This window comes from Rhinoraja longicauda, chromosome 30 (genome assembly GCF_053455715.1).
Source record: "Rhinoraja longicauda isolate Sanriku21f chromosome 30, sRhiLon1.1, whole genome shotgun sequence".
In the NCBI taxonomy this organism is placed as follows: Eukaryota; Metazoa; Chordata; class Chondrichthyes; order Rajiformes; family Arhynchobatidae; genus Rhinoraja; species Rhinoraja longicauda.
Genome location: NC_135982.1, coordinates 22,532,137 through 22,557,116, shown reverse-complemented (window position 1 = coordinate 22,557,116; position 24,980 = coordinate 22,532,137). Strand labels below are relative to the sequence as shown.

Here is a 24,980-nt window from a genome sequence, read left to right as displayed (position 1 = left end):
GAATGGGAAGGGGAGTTAAAATGGTTTGCAACCAGGAGATCCAGCAGCAGGCCTTGGCAGACAGTGTGCAAGTGTTCAGCAGAATGGTCTCCGAATCTACTCTTGGTCTTGCTGATGTACAGGACGCCACATCGGGAACACAGAATGCAGTAGATGATGTTAGACGAGGTGCATGTGAACCTGGAAGGATGGCTGGGATCCTCAGATGGATGAAAGGGAGGAGGCATAGGGACAGGTGTTACATCTCCTCTGGTTGCAGGGGAAAGTACCTGGGAGGATTTGTGTGGGAAGGGATGAGTGAACCAAGGAGCTGCAGAAAGCGGTGGGGTGAAAGGCAAGGATCAGTGCAAATTTACCCATGATCCGTCTGGTGGAAGGAGGAGTGAGTGAAGAACTATGGGTCACAGAGGAGCGACCTATGAGAGCACAGGGGAAACCACGTTTACTAAAGAAAGAGGACTTCTCGGATGTCCTAGAATTGAAAACCTCATCTTCGGAGCAGATGCGGAGGAGACAGAGAAATCTACAGTTGGGGATGGCGTCTTTGCAAGAGGCCGGGTGGGTGGAAATGTAGTCCAAATAACTATGGAAGTCAGTGATTTTGTAGTAGACGTTAGACAACAGTCTGTTCCCTGTGGTGGAGACAGAGAGATCAAGGAGAGAGAGGTGTTAGAGAAATTTGTCATTGGAACTCAATAGTGACGCCCATACCATTAATATGGATAGGTTTAAAATTCTCAGTGATGTTACCGACAAGCAATTGATGAATATAAGTTTCTCTTCATCAATAAGATTGTGGTGAGATTTCGGAAGATTATCAGGAAATGTGCTCCACAGAGCCATCACGTGGCCAGAACATGTAATTACCCCATAAAATTAAGCAGGAAATCTAGCAAAGTTTGGCGCAGAAGTTGAACCAAATATTCTATCTAACACAAATTTGGAAAACAGGCAGCCAAGTTTGTGTTCAGGATTTTTAAAATCTTTGAAGTAAATGAGCAAAATGAAGGAACTTAGAGACAGCAATCTATCCTCACTGTTTGGGTTTCTTGAGCTGGTAGTGAGTCATTGAAGGGTAAGAAAATAACTGCAGATGCTGGTTCAAATCGAAGGTATTTATTCACAAAAAGCTGGAGTAACTCAGCAGGTCAGGCAGCATCTCAGGAGAGAAGGAATGGGCGATTTTTCGGGTCGAGACCCTTCTTCAGACTGGAGAAGGGTCTCGACCCGAAATGTCGCCCATTCCTTCTCTCCTGAGATGCTGCCTGACCTGCTGAATTACTCCAGCTTTTTGTGAATAAATAGTCATTGAAAGGTTATTGTTACACTGGAGTCGTGCAGGAGAGTTCTGGAAGTTCAGGCTATTTGGAAGCAACTTGCTGGCTGGTGTTAAACAATGGCTTTGTGGGTTAATTGTATAATCTGCCTCCATATATATGAAAATGTGGGATAACATAGAACTAATGTGAACGAATGATCGATGATTATTTGAAATAACCAATATTATTATTATGCTTATTATTAAGATGATTAGAACACTGTTTCCATGTTATATCAGTCAATCAATCAAGAGCATTGGATATATTTTTAGAATGAGAGACTAAAACTAATGTGGTTGAGCATTGTTCTCGACCGATCTAAGTGTCAAGTGAACAACTTGCAAAACTGAGATGAAGGGTGATATTTGCACCCTTCTAAAATGTCGGTGCAAAAATGTTTCAGAACAACTACTTGCAGAATAGTTTTGTCGACCTGTATATTTTCTACTGTGTATTTTCTCTCTTACTCTTTCAAATACAGATAAGATGAGACTGGTCATCAGCAATAAATGTGCCTAGGGTGGAGGGTTGTGGGGTAAAGTTCACATCTGGAATGACAGGGCACCACATTGACCTGAATAGACAATGATATCAACTACAACTGTAGGGGTAAATGCAAGGAAGCTAAAGAAGAAAAAACAGGATGGACTGGCACCCTGCCAAGGGTCCACTCACTTTTCTTTTTGTGCAAAGAGGTAGGGTTTGATGATGAGTCGGTGCATGGCAAAATAGATGACCAGAGGTCCAATGGTAGCGTAGAAGATGGCACTGGGCATGAGTTCGTCTGTCAGGTGAATGGGGAAGAAGTAAGTCTGGCTGGCTCGATTTAATCTGGAACAAAAAGAAAATTGAAAACAAAACTCAGGAAAAAAAAAGAAATTCACAAATGCTTGTTTTTCTCACATGCAGTACAAGACACAAACATCACACTCTGACATTTCCGTCACCTCCAACTTGATCCCAGCATTAGTCACATCTTCCCATCTTCACCCCTTTCCACCTGCCACAGGGACGGCTTCCTCCTTCACTCATCCTTTCCCATCCAAAACACCCCCCCAGGTAGTTTGCCCTGCAAACAAAGAAGATGTCACACCTGTGGCTATACCTCCTTCTTTGCCTCCACCCAGGATCCCCAGCCATCCTTCCAGGTGAGACAAGAGGTTCACATGCACCTCCTCTAACATAATCAATTGCAACCGCTGTTCCTGATGTGGCCTCCTGTTCATCGGCAAGATCAAGCGTAAACTTGGTGATCATTTCACTGAACATTTGCGTTTAGTCCGTCAAGGCCGTTGCTAACCATTTTAACTCACTTTCCCATTCCCACACTGACCTTTCTGTCCTGGGCATCCTTCATTGCCAGAGTGTGGCCTCACACAAACTGCAAGAACAGCACCTCATATTCTGTTTGGATCGCTTACAACCCAACGGTATGAACATTGAATTCTCCAATTTCAGGTAACCTCTAATAAACCACCACCCCTTTTATCCCCCATACACCCCCCCCCCCACGGCCCCACTTGGACCTATCTATTTTTACTCTCCACCCCGCCCCCTCCTGCTACTTTCCTCCCTCTGGCTTCACAATCCGCAAAAAGCTATCTCACACCTATTGTTCTTATCTCTGGCATTTGTTCCAACCAACAGTGGGCAAAGTCAGACCATGGCCACTCCATTAATCCGAAATGGTCTCAAATTCCTAATGTCATTATGTAATAAAATCCTGCAGGAAATTAGATGCAAATGCCAGGTCTGGAAATGGCCTATTCTTTTTCTCCTGGCATTTATTCTTTCTTGGTACCTGCCTTCTTGTCTTTTCATAAAATTCAACTGTGTAGGCAAGTACAGAGTCCACTTTCAGAACTCTGTTAAAACATTTCTGAAAGTATAATTGAAGAAGAGCATTGGGGAAGATATCACTTATCAGATTCCCTGCAGATCCACCGCCCATCAGCTAGATACAGATTGGAAAAGGAGTTGAACCCACAACCTTACACTTAATAAATCAGCAACTGTACAAGTCCAGGAAACAAATTTCGTGAATGGAAAACTTTCACCAAACCCTTCAAAACAATAAACTCTAGCTTCTTAAACAAAATATGTTCATTTAAAGAATTTTACATGTAACAATCCATTCTTCTTCAGTACATACTTAATTTTGAGAGACACTCCCTGAGGTACCCCAATGCTAACAGTTGCACCTAAGACGCTGTGCCTGGATATCTTCCTCTCAGCACCGTATTCGACCAAAGTGCCGAAGAATCCTGTCCTGTAGGGAGAACCACATCAGGCTCCGTGAAACATTGTCACTTTAATGTAGGTTTTACTCCTGGCTATGCATTATGGAATTATGGCATGCAAAAACATAGTAGATCTATTGTTTCATATTTTAACCACCTGAACTCTTGATTAGATTGCTGCCTGTAGCACGACTCTGTTAGTCTATATCAGCGCTATTTGAAGTCTTGTTCCTAACTAGTCCCAGAAATAAGCACAAAAAAAAACAAGTTGTGGGTGGAACTCAGCAGGTCAGGCACCATCTGTGGAGGGAATGGACAGACATTTCAGGTCGGGATGTTCTCGAGTCTGAAAAAAGGTCCCAACCTGAATTGCCGTTTGTCCATTCCTTCCACAGATGCTGCCCGACCTGCTGAGTTCCTCCAGCACGTTGTTTTTTGACCAAGATTCCAGCATAAATATTTGATCAAAAACCTATCTTATCCTAAATTTCATTAGCATTTCCACTTACTGAAGTTAGGCATCTGCATTTTATATTAATACAGTTGTGTACTAGTCTGTATTGTTGCTTATACAGCCAAAGTTGCAACCTACGTGTAAAAATAACAAACAAAAAACTTACTTGATTGTCCCCTTTACCCTAGTTTGATCTTCATCCTGGAACTTGTATTGATAGCTCAGTAACATAAAAGAATGAGGGATTCCAAGCTGTAAAACAACATATATATTTTTTAATATCAAAAGACTTTTCATAATGAAGCAGAAAATAGTAGCACAGTGGATTAGGCAGTCAGTTTACCTCCTGGGATATTGGTTCAAACTCAAGCCAGGTTGATAAGACGAAAAGTCCATTCTATGTGCAAGGTTTAACTGTCCAAAGGTAAATGGGTCTGAAATCAACCCACAAATAAAGCCACCTCTTACTGGGCAAATTGACAATTTTAGTTTGTTAAGATCGGCTATTGATTAAATTTGAAAAAAATTTAGTATTGATCTACTAACTGTTCTGATTTTGTGACAGTGTAGAAGGACTTAAGAGAGGTTGGGAGCGTGGGCAGAGAAGTAGCAGATGGAATATTGTGTAGCAAAGTGTGCAGTCATGCATTTTGGGAGTGTGAATAAAGGCGTAGACTATTTTCTAAATGGGGTGAGAATCCAGAAATCAGATGTGCAAAGGGACTTGGGAGTGCTGGTGCAGGATTCCCAAAAAGTTAATCTGCAAGTCGAATCGGTAGTAAAGAAGACAAACTGAATGCTAGCTAACATTTATTTCAAGAGGGCTAGAATATAAAAACAGGGATGTAATGCTGAGGCTGCATAAGGCGCTGGTCAGGCCGCATTTGGAGTATTGTGAGCAAATTTGGACACCATATCTGAGGAAGGATGTGCTGGCTCCAGAGAGGATCCTGAGGAGGTTTACAAGATTGATCACAGGAATGAGAGGGTTAACATAGGATGAGTGTTTGACAGCACTGGTCCTGTACTCACTGGAGTTTAGAAGGATAAGGGGAGACCTCATTGAAAAGTACCGAATAGTGAAAGGCTTGGATAGAGTGGATGTGGAGACGATGTTTCCACTAGTGGGAGAGTCTTAAACTTGAGGTCATAGCCTCAGAATTAAAGGATGTTCCTTTAGGAAGGAGATGAGGAGGAATTTCTTTAGTCAGAGGGTGGTGAATCTGCGGAATTCTTTCCCACAGAAGGCTGTGGAGGCCGAGTCAATGGATATTTTTATGACAGATAGATAGATTCTTGATTAATACGGGTGTCAGGGGTTATGGGGAGAAGGCAGGAGGGAGAGATAGATCAGCCATGGTGGAGAAGACCTGATTTGCCAAATGGCCTAATCCTGCTCCTATCACTAATGACCTTTATTCTATACTTCATCCGTAACTGCCTTGGCAATGTTGACACCAGGTGCTGTGAGACAAAGGAGTTCTAAGCCCCAGTATCAAGTCAGAATTATCATTAAATTGTCACTAGTTGCAGGGAAGGGCAGAAAGTTGGGAAAAAAATAATTATGGACCACAGTACATAATAGAAGAATGTTTGGGATACAATAATATAAAATGTGTATAATGTATATATAAAAAGTATATAATCCCACTTTACCTGTAATGCTATTGTGATGTGACTGGTTTTAGTGTCCCGCACTATGCTGGTGTTCATGGCGGACTGTGTGCCCCAGCGCCACTGCAAGTAACCCATCGTGTTCTTATCGAGATTCCGTGCTAGAACCGTCGTCAGCCCAGGACGGATGCCACGAGATGAAAACTGTAGTGCGCAGTGAGTGGTGATAAAACTGTATGGGACCAAGGAAAACAAAGAGAACATTTTTAAGCAAAGACCGTTTTAATTTAAAAAAAATCTTTTTGACATTCCTATTCTTAGGAATTATTAACCATTCATCAGGTGTGACCTAAGCCAATTAGCACTGGTTAGGCAAATATAACCATGCCCTCACACAATTAACACCAAGAGGGTTTCTGGGGATCCTTGGTGCTCCTGCCTCAGCTGCAAGTCCAGTTGAGTCTCAGCAACAGGGCAATGATTGAACCTCATTCTTCCAAGTCTGCATGATTTCCCTGTAGTTAACCTCAGGTTCTCACCAGCTAACTATAATATTTTTCCTTGAGGATATAACCCTCCAGGAGAAATATCCTCCTGGTTTCCACTTTGGTAATTTCACGTTTTGATGAGATAATATCTCATTCTTCCACTCAATTCCTCCTCAAAAGGTCAATTAACCCAGTCCCTGGAATCAACCCAGCTATCTGCCTCTCAGGAAATTACATCCTTCCACAGGTAAGTAAGTCAAAGCTGTATACAGTACTTCAAATGTGGTCTCATCAAGATCCATAATTGGAGCAAAACGCATCTCCTTTTGCACATTACTCCTCTACAGTACAGACTAATGCACATTACTCCTCTACAGTACAGACTAATGCACCATTTGCTTCCCAGTTAGCTACTGTCCGTGCATGTTAACATTGCAACTTGTGAACAAGATATCTCAAATAACTATGAAAACCTTTCTTAAAGTCATCATTAAAATAATTCTGCTTTTACTATCAATGAGGATGATCAAGTTTCTCCGCATCATGTTCCAACTGTCAATTTACTGCCCACTAATGCAACAAGTTATTTGATACTGCATCCTCCTCACAACTTACCTGCCCACTTAGTTTTGCATCTTTCATAAACTTCGATACACGTCCATAAGTCCAATTTATTAATAGCAATTATAACTAGCAAGGGCCAAGATCCAATCCTTGAGAAATCCAACCCAAAAATTACTCTTACAATTACTCATGTATTCCTTTCTCTGTCTGTTAACATGTCCTCAGTCCATGCCAGTCCACCTTTCCAAAATCTAACATTTTTCCAAATTCAAAATAATGCATCCGTTATCCCGACAATAAACTTTTAAATTGCTCAGCTCTGGGTTGGATACCAGTGTATTTGGTATCCAAGCAATTAATTTATAACCTTTATATCCTGCTGAACCTCAGGAAGGCTACAATAGCCTTGGAGGAGGTGAATCACCAATTCCCCATTACAACACTGAGACCTACAGGGATATATTATATCCAAATAAATTGGATAAACCCAGCTTGAATTCACCTTGAATTTAGACACAACTGAAGACTGATTGAGATGCTTAAAACAATTAAATGATTTGAAAGTGCAGACGCCCACAACTGTTCTCTCTGTTAGGAACAAATCTAAAACAACAGGGCATCATCTGAGGGAAACTAAAAAGCATCTTTGCACACTGAAAATAAGGGAAATCTGAAACTCACCACTATCAAAAACAGCTGGCCATTTTCATGTCTAGTAATTGAGGAACAAAACAATGTAACCTATTCGCATCATTTACCTTTGTGAGGTGAGGTTTCGGAATATTTTCATCCCAATTAAAGGTCCTTGAACATCTCCGGCTCCAAATTCCAACTATTGAATACAAAATGTCGGCATCTGAGATATAATGAAACATTATAGACCCTGCACTAATTCATGTGACTGCAACAATGTTTTAGAGTTCATTAACCCAGTGTGAACATTCAATGTCAGTCAGTGACACTCACCTCCAAGTTGCCAGTACGGGTTTGCATCCAACTTCAGGGCAACACAAGCTCAACTGAAGGATGACGAGTTAAATATTTTGCTGCTTCAGTCAAAAGCAAACAACCCTAGGGTGTTATGTGAAAGCAACCAGAAGGCTTTCCTGGACAATGATTGTCCTTCAAAATAAAAAAAGTTCCACTGCTGGTTCATCTCATTTTTGGTTTGTACTGTGACACAAATGGCTGCACCCTCTGAGGAATTTCATGACCCTGATGTAAAACTTTCTACCACAGAGTTGGAAGCACAAATCTCTACCCACAAATGGTTTACTTCCAAAATCCCTCATTATTAAAAAACAGACACACCTTCCATGTGTTAATGGTCTTGATTGCACGCAACTTTATAGAACGAGATATTGTTCACTGACCCCTGCACCACCACCAACAGCAACCAATATGATGCTGTCACATTGAGCATTCACCAAGGCAGTTGGCTGTTGGTGGATGTCAGGGAGAATTGACTGCACAGCAGTCAAAAACAATCAAAATATACTGATAAATAAAATGGCTTCAGAAAAAAAACCCCAATTGAAAGCAGTGTACTGTAATGGGTTTTTGTGAGTGTTAGAATCACTAGTGACCTGAAACTGACACAACCAAACTACCAATTAAAAGCTACAAGAAACTGCAAGCAGGATAATTTTTTTCACTCATGGAGATGTGAATTTGAAAGCATGTCACTTGCATGTGAACTGCCATGTTCCCTCAGTATCACATCAGCATCTTTCACAACCTTGCTGCATGCCGATAAAAATGAACAAGTTTACAGGTGACACCATAAATTTACTTTCAATGGAACAAACATTTCCCTATTAACATGGTGTAAGAATTAAACTTTTCTAATTCACCAACATATCATGTAACAAGCTGATGAGCAATTATTTTCAAAATACCCATCCTGCACACCTTTTCTACATACAAATACAATCCAAGTTCAAGGTTAACACTTTCCTGGAAAAATAATAATTGTAAAGAAATTCCCTTCATGGCACGTTATACCATTTCATTGCAAAATGTTAAGATTCGCTCCTTACCTCACCCCACCCTTTTGCAGACGTTACTCGCCGTAAGGCTACGTTGATCGAACCACCACCATTACCATTCTGCGTTGAGAGGCTCCCTGCCAGAACAGCTGTATCCGTCGTGGTCAATGGAGCCTTGATGAAAATCATTGGTGAAATTAGAATTTTTTTAATTTCCCTTTTCTTTCGTTGTGCCCCTTCTTAAGACGTCTAACCATCAAAGAATTCAAGCTGCTACGTTCTTGCTTTTAGGTTTTAGAAATAGAGCATGGAAACAGGCCCTACATTCTCTAATGCACACTTCCTACACATTAGAGGCAATTTGCAGAGGACAATTAATCTACAAACCCATAGATCTTTGGGATGTGGAAGAAGACTGGAGTATCTGAAGGAAACCCATGAAGTCACAGGGAGAATATGCAAACTCCTCACAGACAGCACCCGAGGTCAGGATCGAACCAGTCTCTGCTGGTCTCTGAGGCAGCAGCTCTCCCAGCTGCGCCACTGTGCCACCCATTTGTATCTTATCAAGTGGGAGCTTTTAATGAATCATCCAAGATTTTTGACTGGTGATAATATTGTATCCAAACCCATAATTAATCTTAAAACCTACACACACAATCCTTACTCGATAGGAAATGTACATTGTTTACTCAAAGACCAAGTCAATTATAGTCCATCCCCAGAACCCAGCTGAAATGAAATGTCAATTCAGCTGGATTGAACACAGTGAACCGGCACAGATCTACTTGCACTTTATTCTGTTTTAAAACTGTTCTAATTTGTTTCATTGGGATGTTTAAATTAATACTGACTAGCTAATTAATTTATTGCATCGTATGGGAGGCGCATTCCCAATCTCGTTGTACCCCTGTACATTGACAATAAAGATATATTGTATTGTATTGTATTCTGGGGAGCGACTACAATTGACTTAGTCTTTGAGTGAACATTGTACTGTCTGCCATTCCTCCTCATACTCACTACCCGAAGAGGAAGGATGAAAAGTCAATTCAGAAGAGACCAGAATATAGTCCTGGTGTGAAATTTTGTGTCAAAACTGCTCTTGCATCTACTAACCTATGGATAATCCACATCTATTTAACTCCATTAAAGAGTCTGTTGTCTGCAAACTTCGGATAGAAATAATTAAATCTAAATTCTACCAAAGGTATTATCTGACACAGAAGACAATTGGATTTCTAACGCACAAAACCCAGACAGTTTTTTTTACCTAGGGAGGAAACGAGTAGATTGACCATGAAAGGATATTTGATTAACTCAACACTGCAGTTCATCCATCAACCCCAGCCAAGATTGATTTATTTGGCACATACCAGAGTTGGACCTTGAACTTTCATGGCCTGTGAAGTTTAATACTGCACCAGCAATTTAAATTATTGAATTATCATAGCTTGGCTCTTCAAAACCAATCAGGATCTGGCATATCACAAATCTTAAAATATATTTTGGAGAATTTTGGATGATGCAAGTGCAACTGCAGCAAGTGGAGTTCAGTGCTTGCCATGGTTCTTCACAGTCATATTGTGGGGAAGGGGTGGATTACTCAGTGAACTACCAAATAGGACAGTGTTATCATGAAGTTTCAAAATAGTTCATTGGTCACTGACATTCATTGGAAATCTTGAAACAACATTCTCTACTGAGTACTGATATAAGGAGGCCTCATGACATGAGAGACATCATCCCCTTCTGTTGCTTCATACCTCAATGGATTGCGATATGTGCATTTTATTGATCTCTATCTGAGGATACCCGCTGCCGGGTTGTTCAAATTCTTCATCATAGCGGTCAAACAGATCCGTGGCATCGATACCGACACTTATTGTACCCTGCAAGAAAATTAAGCAACAGTGTCTTTTTATTACAACCTGGAATTTTCAAGAGACAGTACTCCAATGATGAGTGCAGTTCATTAAAGTAACCGAAAGAATCACAAACTTAAACGTATATCCATCCCCATTCTTCTCTTGTGGTGCACAATAAGTAGTCAATAACCCCACAGAAGGCAGGGGTTGGGGGAAATATGATAAATTGGAGAGAGTGCAAGATAATTCAGTCCTATTTTCATGTAATTTAAAATATTCCTATTAAAATTCCTTTGCCCACAATTATAAAGGAAAACAAAGTGAAGTTGGCAAACTGGCATATAGAAAAACACATGAAAAGCAATGCATCTCAGCTGAACTATAAAGCCCAAAGGCCTGTTTAAATGGTGACAATGACATTATCACAATCATTGCGATTATGATTAACTTCATGCTCTAAATAGGAATGAAAATCCAAACCTAAAGACAAGGCTTAAAAATACAGATCTAACAGAACCAGGGCAGCTTCAATCACATACTTAAGTCAGAAACTACAATCAAATGTTTTGTGACTCAAGCAATTAGGCCACTTAGTAATTTTCACTACTTGATCACGGATTTTCCTGTTCCCATCCTGCAGAGCTCATCCCTTTGGAACTTAGTAGTCGAAGGATGTCCTGTGTCATTAAGAATATTCCAAGCCAGGCCCGTTTGACATTCAACACGAAAGCTTTAAGGACCAGATGCCCGATGGGCATAAATTGAAACATGATCTTCCCCTGACTCGACCTCAGCTGAATCAAGGCAGAGAACTTATAATTCTATCCACACCCGACACATTTGCAGAGAGACAGAGAAAGAACAAGATTCAGAAGGAACTGGAGGAGTTTTCAGAAACAGGGAACACTCATTTTTCTATCATCCTGTGTCTTTCCTTACCTTGGGGTTTGTCCTTTGCTGCAATCGCCTCTCTTCTCTTTCTCGCTGCAACCTCTCAAACTCGTCACGTATTTCAGCTGCTGCTTTCTTCCTTTCCACGATCTGTTATAATAGCAAAAGATATCAATCCACAAATAAACTTTTATAACTATTTTCCAATCACCTGCATGAAACATTTCAATTTTCTTATTTAAAAAAAAAAAGTGAAGCAAAAGGACAGTCCAGCATTCTAATAATCTTGCAAACAGAATCAGTAAGTTGTATTGGAGTAACTCTCTGGAGTGCAGGCAAATGGAACTAGCTCAGACGGGTCATCTGGGTCAACATGGAGAGTTGGGCTGAAGGGCTTGTTTCATTGTTGTACAACTCTATGACTCTCAGGATAAAACTTCCAAATCAATCGTGAACTTCTGGACACCAATTTTAATTACTCAGCGCACAAGCAACCTTTGTGACATGTATTTGAGAATAAATTATATCACCATCAACATCATAGGAAAGAATTTCTATAAAACCACTGAGATTTTTTCGAACTGCTGTTGGACAAAGAAAAAGGATTAAGGTTCATAATGGAAGGTCCGTGCTGTGGGCTCACACCAAATGGGAACTAGATCAAGATTAGCCAAATCACTTTCCTGCATCTTTAAAGGCAGTGCAGAAAGATACCTGTAACTGGAGTTGAGTTCGGGATGTTGCATTTGGGGAGAAGCACTGGGGTTGGAATGTTGCCTTACCTCCCATCCTTCCATTTCGAGGCCCTTTTTACCATAGATGTCATAGATGGCTCTGCTCTGCGGGTCACTAAGTACTGCCAAGAGAAATAGAGGGAAAAAACAATATTCAGAAAAAAATCTTTAAGAACAAGGAGAGACGCTCCACAGCCAGAGATGCAACTTAAGTTAGGGCATGGCTAAAGAGAGAGCACGTGGAAGACAGCAAGATAAGAATTGATTAGAGACAGAAATATTAAATATGAAAAAAATGATTTATATTTTTTTTATCATAACACAGTAGTTTAGTTTAAAGACACAGCATGGAAACTGTTCCCTCAGCCACTGTGTCCACTCCAACCATTGATCACCCGTTCATACTAGTTTTATGTAAACCCATTTTCTCATCCACTCCCTACATACTAGGGGCAATTTACAGAGGCCAATTAACCTATAAATCCCTATGTCTTTGGGATGTGGGAGGAAATCAGAGCACCCAGAATTCAGTTTAGTTTAGCTTGGAGATACAGCGTGGAAACAGGCCTTTTGGCTCAGTGAGTCCTTGCCGACCAGTGACCACCCATACACTAGTTCTATGTTATCCCAGTTTCACACCCTACACAATTACAGAAGCCAATTAACCTACAAACAAGCACTTCTTTGGAATGTGGGAGGAAACTGGAGCACCAGGAGGAAACCCACATGGCCACAGGGAGAACGAGAACCACACAGACACACCCGAGCCCAGGATTGAACCTGGGTCTCTGGCAATGTTGGGCAGCAACTCTATCACTGCAGCATGGCAAGCCCTCTTGGTCAAACTCCACACAGACAGCTTCAACAGTACAAGGATGAACAAAAAGGCTTTAATGTAAAGAGAGGTACTGAGAAATTGTGTGGAGAGGGGAGAAATGGACAAAGCAATATTTCTAAGATCCTTCCACTGCTCAGCGTGCTTGCCTTCATAAGCCTGGTGCACAAGGTTAAATAGAGTCTCTGCCTGTTGTTTCAGTTCAGGGTCTCGGTGCTTGTCCGGATGGTAGAGCATACACAGCCGTCGATAGGCAGCCTTCAATTCTTCTTGTGTGGCCTGCAATTAATTAATTAGTTAACATTAAACACAACAAAATAGTTAATTCCTGGGACATTGTCACCAGAACAACCCATTGCTTGATTTAGTTTAATAACATCTGAACAGATATTTTCTGGAAAAGATATCAAGATTCTGATTGTATCCGAGAGAACAAATAGTCGATGTAGTCAATCAGCCTTTCAAGCTGGCTCTGCCGTTCAATACCATCATGGCTGATCATTTATCTCAATAATGTATTCCCCAAAACATTTCCTTCCATACCAATAAATTCATCTAATCTCTAACTATATTTGTTGATAGCCTCTACATTGTTCCGTGGTAGCAGATTCCACAGGTTCACCACCTGCTGAACAAAGAAATTTCTCATTAACTCCTTTCCATTTCTTGCCCAGTTACCTGGGCCTGTGCAAGGATCACTGGTTTGGGTAGCTGGGAATGACAGGTGTAAACAGAACTGGAACTGCTGATATCAATGGAAATGCTGAATTAAATTTTCCAGTTCTTAAATGTCCTCGGAAACGATGCTACAACCTGCTTTGGATATACTATACATTACTCTAAAACAGAAATTAAAAACGGTGGAAATGACCTAGACTCTCCCTCAGCTGATGAATTAGTTGAACAAGACTTGGCAGAAGCACTGAAACAGCAAGGCATAGAATGCACTCTGGGGTTGGGAGGTTCAATATTAATCCTCAGTAGCATCACTTTTAACAACACTCTAAAAGACATAGTTGCCAGACTGGATTTGTGACAGATAGTACATGAACCAACACAGTACTGGCTGAAAAAAGCACAAAGTTCTGGAGTAACATAGCGGGCCAGGTAGCATCTCTGGAGAACATGGGCAGATGACGTCTTGAATTTGGACCCATCTGGCCGAAGGAAGCAGCTCACTACCACCACATTCCTGAGGGCATTAGATGCTGCACTTGCCAGCAATGCCTAGATCCTGTCACAAGAATAAACTCCTGTGGTACCATGGGTCAATGCATCACAGTATGCGGCAATGATGCACAATGCTGGGTATCATCTGGGGAACCAATTTATCTCAGTATCTTCAGACTGACACACGAACAAGTAACTTTCATCTTTGAAAGAGAAGTTTCAAGGGAAATATGAAGAAGCTCAGGGCAAAATTAATATTAAAATTAATCTCAGGTGCTATCTCTTGTACCATTTTATCTGCCAATTTCATCTCGATCATTTCTCCAGTCTTGACATTTGTAGGACATATCCAGAGGGACCAGAGTATTCTCTGCATCTTAATTTGAGTTTAGTCTTCACAATGAGGCAGAGTGTTTTCACGTTTTCTTCCTTCGTACATCGTAGCTGCAGAAACCTCACCCTGGTTCCAATTTCAAGACCAGTTTCCAATCATTTTGAAGCTTTGCTCAAAAAAATGCTTTTCCACAGTGTTGCCCCAAAATTTATGTTGGGGACAGAATGTGCTTCATTGTTTCATGTTTTCTAAAGTCACTGGTCACTCAGGCACTAAGGGCCACATTGGCCAGGATCAGTCTCCATCCCGTTTCATTGTCCAGTGAAGATTGATGGAGCGTTTGATGGCTCTGGTCCTGCACGCGTTGGAGTTTGGAAGGATATGGGGGGGGGGGGGGGGGAATCTGATCGAAATCTACCAAATAATGAAAGCCTAGAGTAGACGTGCAAAGGATGTTTCCAGTCTAGAACCAGAATAAGATCCACCTACTGAAAGGAGATGAGGAAGAATTTCTTTAGCCAAAGGGTGGTGAATCTGTGGAATTCATTGTTACAGACGGCTGTGGAGCCCAAGATTTTGCGTGTTTTTAGCAGAGGCTGATAGGTTCTTGATTAGTAAAGGATACAGGGAGAAGGCAGGAGAATGGGGCTGAGAGGGAAAAATAGGTCAGCTATGATCGAATGACGGTGCAGACTCAATGGGCCGAATGGCTTAATTCAGCTCCTATATCTTATGGCCTTATGAAGTACAATTGCTAGGTTGGATGTGAGGTGCTTGTTTGTGAAGGTTTTTTGGAAGCAAGCTATGCTCCAGATTGTTGAGGAGGAAGAAGGGCTGATATTTGAAAAGATGAGCAACCATTGAACGAGCTTGATTTTTAATTCCACAGAACTGAATGAGACAGTCTGCTGGGTGATAAGTCTTGTCACCCACCTTGTAAAACCAACCTATCTCCAGATAACTGGACCTTTCCTGGTTATTGGAAGGAAATTTGAGATCAAAGTGATCAAGCTTTAACAACTCATCTATTTTTTCTTCGACCGTGCTGATAATCACAAGAATTGATGATAACAGAGTTGTTAATTAATCATAGGAATCAACTGCTATCAATTGCCTGCATCAGAATCAGACACGAGGCAAGCGAAGACCACCAGAAATGAGGAGCTTTAGCAACCAATGGTCTAATGTCCTTTCTTCCTTCCCAACAAGCTATATTTTATGCTATGAGCCAAATCACCGCCACCCTGTATAGTAAAAAAAAACTATAATTGAAAAAAGTTTGATTTGCATTTGAATGAATCAATACCAATTGCTTCCATTCTCTGCATTGGGGGTCTACTCCATGATACAACTCTTGTTTGATTAAAATGTCAGAACTCTGTATGTACCGCATCCTGTCCAACAGAAAGAGACAACATTTGAAAGGACTGGTACCACTGAGGTAGAATTAACTCTAAATTCTGCAGGTGAACAGTTCAAGGCCTGAAATGTTAACGGCTTCTCTCTTCACAGATGCTGCTTTACGTGCCGAGTATTTCCAGCATTTTCTGTTTTTATGAGGTGAGGAAGTCTGGAATCTTGCCAGCTTAGACACAATTAAACACCAATAGGGAATATAAGTTTTCTCAAAAGGAAATCAATAAGCTTAAAGGCAATTCTGAAAAACATACTACATAGTATTATTAACATTTATTTTCTGTTGTCATTCTATAAATTGTTTTTGCAATTTGTCTGTGGCAACTTTCCCCCCTTAACATTTTGGAAAGTAATCATGTTGGTAGATGAAGTAGTTCAAAACTCAGAAACTTAACGAGATTAACTGTTCTTCTACCACTTTTTTCTAGGAGGAGTGTATCAGCAGTGTCACAATAACTGGCCAGACAGCGCTTTCTTAATCCTCCGCAATAAGAGGGATTTTTGTTTACATCACAGCACACCCCCTCCAGTTCACCCTATCCCTCTACTCCTTTCCTACCCATGCATCTGTCCAAATGTCTTTTAAATGTTGTTATTGCACCTACTCAACTACTTACTTTAGCAACTCGCTCCAATTATCCACCACCTTTTGTGTGAAATATTTTCCCTCTCACCTTTAACCTGCACCCTCCAGTTCTTGATTTCCCTACCCTGCGAAAAAGACTGTGCATTCACCCTGTCTAATTCTCTCATGATTTTATACACCTCTATAAGATCACCCCCTCAGCCTCCGGCACAACGAGGAATAAAACCCTAGCCTGCCCAACGTTTCCCTATAGCTCAGGCCTTTGAGCCCTGGCAACATTCTCCAAAATCTTCTCTGCACTGTTTCCATCTTAATGGCATATTTCCTATAGCAGGGTGACTAAAACTGAGCATGATATTTCAGGTGGCCTCACCAAGATTTTGCACAACTGTAAGATAACATCCCAAATTCTATACTCAATTTCCTGATTGATGAAGGCTAATGTGCCAAATGCCTTTTCACCACTTTATCTACGTGCGACAAAAGTGTGAAGACACTTGAACAATAAGATTTCTCTTGAGCAGAACATTGTTTCAGCTTTTATACAGCACAAAAATGCAGACCTCAAAGGAAAAGAACGCTTTTTTTAAATGATCTTGAGCATCGGTGTTCTCAAAAGTATAGGCAGCACAGTGACGCCGCGGTAGAGCTACTGCCGAACAGCGCCAGAGACCCAGATTCGATCCTGACCACAGGTGCTGTCTGTGTGGAGTTTGCACCTTGTCCACAGCCAACAATGGACCATTGTGGACTCCATCTTTCCTTGGTCAGTGGCTCTGATTTGATCTTTTCATACCTTTCATTCATTTGTTCTTTGCAGCTTTTTTTTTACCTCTAGTTTCCTTCTCCTCTGACTTTCAGTCTGAAGAAGGGTCTTGACCCGAAATGTCACCTAATCCTTTTCTCCAAAACTCGTTGCCTGACCCACTGAGTTACTCCAGCATTTTGTGTCTACCTCCAATTAATAGTTGTCCAGAGCCGCACAAATGAATGCAGGAGCTCACTGTGTGGACCAACACTCTAAGAGCAGTCTTTCAGCAAGACAGAGATTGGGACTATAACCGAATAGAAGGTACTTCAGTAAACAATCCTTCAAAGAGCATAGTTATTTTAATTTTAATTATTCTGGGTAATCTTTTTACTGACAATTTTCCATTTTAGAATAGGAACATTTTATACAAATATTTTAATGATCGATCAAAGAACATTTGTAAATGTTCGTGATTTGCTGCTTTGGGTGCGGTTTATTTAGTTTTAATGAATTGCACACATCCAAATATTAACCCACTTGACAAATGCTGAATGAGCCCCTTTTTCTAAAAAAAAAGGTCATATATAATTTGCGAAGATGTTTCATATTTTTCATCATCCTTCACTATCTCCCTTGAAACCGAGCAGCGGTCCCAGACACTTGCTTATATCAGCTGCACGAGCACAGCCTGGATCAGGGTGAATTCCTTCAATTAACTCTTCTAAGCCACATGCCACCTTGTCAAACAAGCTGACTGAAATCAGAAACTCAGCATGTGCGTCGAAGCCCCATCACCACACACTGGAAGCCATATCAGAGGAGGCCTTCAACCGAAGCCAACCAGATCGAAGCCAACAATAAACCTCACAATTAAAACAACTCTGGACGGCACGGATGGGAAATGGTTTCCATCATTTCATCTGCATTCATCAAAGGTACATGAGTGTTAATCCCATAAATCCATGACATAGTACACAAGAAATACAAATTTTCATGGAGAATAAAAGTCTAAACATAAAATATGGTTTGAACCTTTGATGTAGACAACATTACAGTTATTAATACAAAACGGAATTAGAAGTGAAGATCCCTGAATAGGCACTTCACGAATGACCTTCTCCCTCCAGTTATCTGACAAATTGTTTAATAATACATCGATTATGTGGTGTAAGTGAACAGTTTCATTTCTTGTGAATATTGAATTCATTGAGGCAGCAGATTGAGTCGTCCATCACTGTTCATTCCTTAAGGTCAGTTGTTCAATATTTGATAAATGATGTCTAAAGTGGTTGCAAAGTGCAAGGTACTGCAACCATGTCTACCTCAGCAACAAGAGGCATCGGTCAATTCACTACTGACTGTGAGCTTTCGATAAAATATGATGGATGCATGACATTTTATTTTTTTCCCATCCTTCTCATTACAGCAAAATAATTTCCCCATCCCCTTTCCTCCTTCCCTCCTTCCCTCAGATTTAGCTGGAGAATGAAGCCAATATCCAGCCAAGATGGATTTTGTTCCATCAATCTGTTTGATCCAGAGAAGACAATGCAGCCAACTATCCTGTTCTCACTTGACACTGCGTACTTCCTACCCGGGGGGGGGGGGGGGGGGGGGGGGGGGAGGGGTGCTCAGAGAGCGACCAGGAACAGAAAGCTCACTGATTTGCTCCTCCTAATCCTGCACGAACTTGGCAAACTGTTGCAACTCCATCAAGTCAACAGAGACCAAGAACTTAGAGATGAAACAAGGAACTGCAGATGCTGATTTACAAAAAAAGACACAAGGTGCAAGAGTAACTCGGCAGGTCAGGGAGCATCTCTGGAAAACACGGACCTGTGATGTTTCAGGTCGGAACCCTTCTTCACACCAAGAACTTGCTTTACCAAATGGGTCACTACAAAGCAAATTATGTAGTTATATGTTGAGTGGAGCGAGAGAATTAATGGCTTTGATTTAAAAAACAAAGTTGTCATTTAAAATGAAGTGAGCACAAGGACTCAACACTTTGTGTAGTTTTTATCAATAATAGCTTTACCCATTTCTCTCACTACTGATACTACCTGACCTGATAAGTAACTTCAATATTTTCTGTTTTATTTTTGGTTGTTGACTTGCAAGGTACTTTTCACATTTGAAGAAGGGACATCACAACATCATTTGGAGTATTGTGTGCAGTTCTGGTCCCCATTACAGGAAAGAGTGGAAACTTCAGAGAGGGCGCAGAGGAGGATTACCAGAAAGCTGCCTGGATTACAGGGTTTCAGCTACAGGGAGATGTTGAATAGACTTGGGTTGTTTTCTCTGGAACGTTGGAGGTAGAGGGGAGACTTGATAGAAGTATATAAAATTATGAGAGGCATTGATAGGGTAGACAGTCAGAATCTTTTTCCCAGGGTGGAAATGCCCAACACTAGAGGGCATAGCTATAAGGTGAGAGGATAGTTTCATGGAGATGTGCAGGGCAAGTTTTTCTTTTACACAGGGATTGTTGGGGGCTTGGAACACATTTCTGGGGTGATGGTGGAAGCAGATACGAAAGTGGCGTTAAGAGGCTTTTAGGCACATGGAAGTGCAGGGAATAGAGTGTTATGAATCATGTGCAGGCAGATGAGATCAGCTCAGCTCGGCATCATGTTTGGCATCAATATTGTGGGTTGAAGGACCCATTTCTGTGCTGTACTGTTCTATGATCCATGTATGTTCTATGTTAATAATGTAAGGAATGACACATCATCCATTCAGTATTAATTTTGCTGACCTGATTAACTGCAGTATTTCAGATCTGCTAAATTATAAGACCATAAGACATAGGTGCAGAATTAGGCCATTCAGCCCATCGAGTCAACTCCGCCATTCAATCATAGGTGATGTTTTTTTCCATCTCAATGCCATTCTCCTACCTTCACCCCATAATCTTTGACGCCCTTCCTAATCAAGAACCTATTATCTGAACCATCTACCTCAGCAACAAGAGGCATCGGTCAATTCACTACTGACTGTGAGCTTTCGATAAAATATGATGGATGCATGACATTTTATTTTTTTCCTCATCCTTCTCATTACAGCAAAAGAATTTCCCCATCCCCTTTCCTCCTTCCCTCAGATTTGGCTGGAGAATGAAGCCAAGATGGATTTTGTTCAGCCAAGATGGATTTTGTTCCATCAATCTGTTTGATCCAGAGAAGACAATGCAGCCAACTATCCTGTTCTCACTTGACACTGCGTACTTCCTACCGGGGGGGGGGGGGGGGCTGCTCAGAGAGCGACCAGGAACAGAAAGCTAGCTGATTTGCTCCTCCCTCAGCAACAAGAGGCATTGGTCAATTCACTACTGACTGTGAGCTTTCGATAAAATATACCTAAGGTAACCTATTACCTATTATCAGTATTATCTGAATGGTGTCAAGTTAGGAACAGGGGACGTACAAGAGATCTGGGTGTCCTAGTGCATCAGTCACTGAAAGGAAGCATGCAATGAAATATTGGCCTTCATAACAAGAGGAGTTGAGTATAGGAGCAAAGAGGTCCTTCTGCAGTTGTACAGGGCCCTAGTGAGACTGCACCTGGAGTACTGTGTGCAGTTTTGGTCTCCAAATTTGAGGAAGGATATTCTTGCTATTGAGGGTGTGCAGCGTAGGTTTACTAGGTTAATTCCCGGAATGGCGGGACTGTCATATGTTGAAAGACTGGAGCGACTAGGCTTGTATACACTGGAATTTAGAAGGATGAGAGGAGATCTTATCGAAACGTATAAGATTATTAAAAGGTTGGACACGTTAGAGGCAGGAAACATGTTCCCAATGTTGGGGGAGTCCAGAACAAGGGGCCACAGTTTAAGAATAAGGGGTAGGCCATTTAGAACTGAGATGAGGAAAAACTTTTTCAGTCAGAGAGTTGTAAATCTGTGGAATTCTCTGCCTCAGAAGGCAGTGGAGGCCAATTCTCTGAATGCATTGAAGAGAGAGCTAGATAGAGTTCTTAAGGATAGCGGAGTCAGGGGGTATGGGTGAAGGCAGGAACGGGGTACTGATTGAGAATGATCAACCATGATCACATTGAATGGCGGTGCTGGCTCGAAGGATCTCCTCCTGCACCTATTGTCTATCAATCTCAGCCTTAAAAATACCCAATGTCTTGGCCTCCACAGCTGTCTGTGGCAATGAACTCAATAGATTCACCACCCTCTGGCTCTGTTTTTAAAGTACACCCTTTTATTCCGAGTCTGTGCCCTCCGGTCCTAGGCTCGCCCATTATTGAAAACATTCTTTCCATGTCTACTCTATCTAGGCTTTTCATTATCTGGTAGGTTTCAATGAGATCTCCCCTCATCCTTCTAAACTCCAGTGGGTACAGGTCCAAAGCCTTCAAATGTTCTCTATGACTCTTTAACTCCAACCCCTCTCTAAATCAAATAAGTAATTAAAATCATTCGTAACTGAGACACTGTTTAATGATTTTAAACATTTTAAGAGAAAAAGGAGTAAACAGATTTTATGAAAAACGTATGTATTTTAGAAATTCACAGGCAATCAACAATCGCTTACAGCACCTTTAATATAAAAGGTCTGAAGGCACATCACATGTGACCAAACCAAAACTGAGACCACATTGCACATTATTTGACGAAGGTATCACAAAATGCTGGAGTAACTCAGAGGTCAGGCAGCATCTAGGAGAGAGGGAATGGGTGACGTTTCAGTCTGAAAAAGGGTCTCAACCCAAAACGTCACCCATTCTCTCTCTCCGAGATGCTGCCTGACCTGCTGAGTTACTCCAGCATTTTGTGATACCTTCGATTTGCACCAGTATCTGCAGTTATTTTCCTACATTATTTGATGAGGTCAAGGAAGAGAGCTTTAAGATATAACTTTAAAGAATCGTTAAAACTCTTTCGGCAGGGTATCCCTTACTGCGGACATAGTCAATGTCAGACGTGGATGTCAACAATGAAATAATTAAAATCATAAAGGTGAAAGAGACTAGGATTTTCAGAAGGGCAATCCCATGAAGGATTCTGACTCAAGGGTAAGGCATTGCACACAGGAAACAAATCCAAGTCAACAAGCAGAAAGGCCATGAGTGAATGAATTGGTACAAGTTTGGATACAGAGCTCAAATTTAGAGATAAATGGATGGATTGTCAAATGAACACTGGCATTATTGAATATTGCAATAACAATGGCACAGATGAGGATTTCTGTCAGTCTGACTTGGCCAGATGTTACAGTGATGGAAGTGATGGATTGGCCAATAATTTACCTACAATGTAACAAACAAAGTGCTGGAGCTCAGCAGGTCAAGCACCATCAGTGGAGGAAAGGGATAGACGACGTTTCGGGTCGGCACACCTTCTTCAGATAAGCCGCTTATTGTGAACGGTCCAAGTAGTCAACGAGAGAGATTAAGTCTGCAGTTGGGAAACACAGCTCACTCCAAAGTTGAACTCACCCAAAAATATGTTCAGTCGGCAATCACGCCGCTGTACAAGTTTGCAGGTGGAAATCTACGAACCGTTAATGATCAAGATAAACTTTCACCCCACGCCGATGACAACCAATACTCCGAACCTGCCCAGCACACGGCTCTCCATAGGAATGCACGGGGTTATTGTGAATATATTATTAGGAATGGACGGGGTTGTTATTAGAATCGATTCTCATAGTGACATTGACTTTAACCGAGCAGCAGGAGTTTGTCGGCGGCGCGACTCGCCCCTCACACAATGACTGGGACCCGGTCACTAATGTCACGGGCGGCGGCTGATGGAGACTGCTCCATCTCCCCTCCCGTTCGCCTGCCCTGCACGCACACCACCGCACGGTAACCGGAGCGAGCGGACTGCAGCTCCCCTCACCTCCCGCCTGACGTTCAGAAGCGCGTAAAAGTCTTCGTTGCTAATCTCCTCGTCCACCAAGGCCGCCGCCATTGTCACCTTTCACCCCGCTGAGGGGCACGCCGGCTTCGAGCGCGGCCGCCGCGACAACGAGGAGCCGCCACCGCCGCCTGCCGCCTGCCGGCCGGAGGACCAAATGCTGCGATCCAAGCGCGCTGACGCGGGCCTGGCATCACACAGAGACCTTGATCGGATAATGAGCACCCCAGGTTTGGTTAGACAACCACACACACACATGCACTTCACAAACACCCAATAACTTGCTGTTTTCACATTTAAAATGACTTTGACTTCCTATACGGCCGGCCACCAGCACAATCAAGGACGAGTCGCACTCTGGCCACTCTCCCCTCTCCCGACGGGCAAGATGGTACAACAATGTGAAAACGCACACCTTCAGATTCAGGGACAGTTTCTTCTTCCCAGCTGTTAACAGGCAACTGAACCATCCTAAACCATCCATAACCACAGAGCAGTGCTGAACCATTATCCACCACATCTTGTACCATCTTGCCCCTCGGACTATCTTTGATCGGACATTACTGGCTTTATCTTGCACTAAACATTATTAACATTATTCCCTTTATCATGTATCTGTAGACTGAATGGCTCAATTGTAAAGACATATTGACATTCCGCTGACTGGTTAGCATGCAACAAAATCTTTTCACTGTACCTCGGTACACGTGACCCTAAACTAAACTGGATATTGACCCTTTAGTATGTCGAGAAACAGAGTTAAACAAAGCCATAGAGGTATTTATACATAGGATGATGCTTTGTGCTGTTGTTTAGATATGAAGAGGAGCTTTAGTAAGTCAGTGAAACTCATTTGAAATTTTGTGCAGGACAGATAAATGGTATTATATGGTGTTTACAATAGATGGAGGTTGATGTGTTGCCAGAAGAATATTAAGAATAACATTGGATAACAGAAATTGTCTATGGTTATCATTGGTCGATGAGGACTCGGTGGGCCAAAAGGCCTGTTTCCCCTCTGCATCTCTAAACGAAAAAAAAATCCAGGGTTATCAAGAGTCAAGATGTGTTTAATTAGCAATGGAACGATTAAATTCTTACTCGCTGCAGTTTAATAGGCCCATGCATGCAACAACGCACAGACAAATAATCAATAATACAATAAATTAAAAATGTGTAATTAATTAATAATTATTATAAGAAAATAACTGCAGATGCTGGTACAAATCGAAGGTATTTATTCACAAAATGCTGGAGTAACTCAGCAGGTCAGGCAGCATCTCGGGAGAGAAGGAATGGGTGACGTTTCGGGTCGAGACCCTTCTTCAGACTGATGTCAGGGGGGGGGACAAAGGAAGGATATAGGTGGAGACAGGGAGATCTGGGAAGGACGAGGGGAAGAGAGGGACAGAGGAACTATCTAAAGTTGGAGAAGTCGATGTTCATACCACTGGGCTGCAAACTGCCCAGGCGAAATATGAGGTGCTGTTCCTCCATTTTCCGGTGGACCTCACTATGGCACTGGAGGAGGCCCATGACAGAAAGGTCAGACTGGGAATGGGAGGGGGAGTTGAAGTGCTCGGCCACCGGGAGACCAGTTTGGTCAATGCAGACCGAGCACAGCGATCGCCTGCGCTTGGTTTCGCCGATGTAAATAAGTTGACATCTAGAGCGGCGGATGCAATAGATGAGGTTGGAGGAGGTGCAGATGAACCTTTGTCTCACCTGGAAAGACTGTTTGGGTCCTTGGATGGAGTTGAGGGGGGAGGTAAAGGGACGGGTGTTGCATCTCGTGCGGTTGCAGGGGAAAGTGCCTGGGGTTGGGGTGGATGGATGGATGATTTGTTGGATCC

The 24,980-nt window shown here is 41.9% G+C and overlaps 1 protein-coding gene across 2 annotated transcripts in view; it reads right to left on the bottom strand.

The window, feature by feature from the left end:
* The window catches only part of LOC144607899 (dnaJ homolog subfamily C member 11), a 31,968-nt gene extending 8,724 nt beyond the window's left edge, over positions 1 to 23,244 (bottom strand). The window contains exons 1-11 of one of the 2 annotated variants that reach the window (XM_078425027.1): positions 23,110 to 23,244; positions 13,145 to 13,274; positions 12,209 to 12,282; positions 11,475 to 11,576; positions 10,434 to 10,559; positions 8,719 to 8,841; positions 7,438 to 7,511; positions 5,670 to 5,859; positions 4,180 to 4,265; positions 3,472 to 3,588; positions 1,995 to 2,150 (exon numbers count right to left, since the gene is read on the bottom strand). In XM_078425027.1, the coding sequence (XP_078281153.1) occupies positions 1,995 to 2,150; positions 3,472 to 3,588; positions 4,180 to 4,265; positions 5,670 to 5,859; positions 7,438 to 7,511; positions 8,719 to 8,841; positions 10,434 to 10,559; positions 11,475 to 11,576; positions 12,209 to 12,282; positions 13,145 to 13,274; positions 23,110 to 23,181 (1,250 nt within the window). In that variant the 5' untranslated portion in view covers positions 23,182 to 23,244. The remainder of the gene's footprint in view (positions 1 to 1,994; positions 2,151 to 3,471; positions 3,589 to 4,179; positions 4,266 to 5,669; positions 5,860 to 7,437; positions 7,512 to 8,718; positions 8,842 to 10,433; positions 10,560 to 11,474; positions 11,577 to 12,208; positions 12,283 to 13,144; positions 13,275 to 23,109) is intronic. The other variant, XM_078425028.1, reaches the window with a different exon arrangement.
* Between the last annotated feature and the right edge of the window lie 1,736 nt (positions 23,245 to 24,980).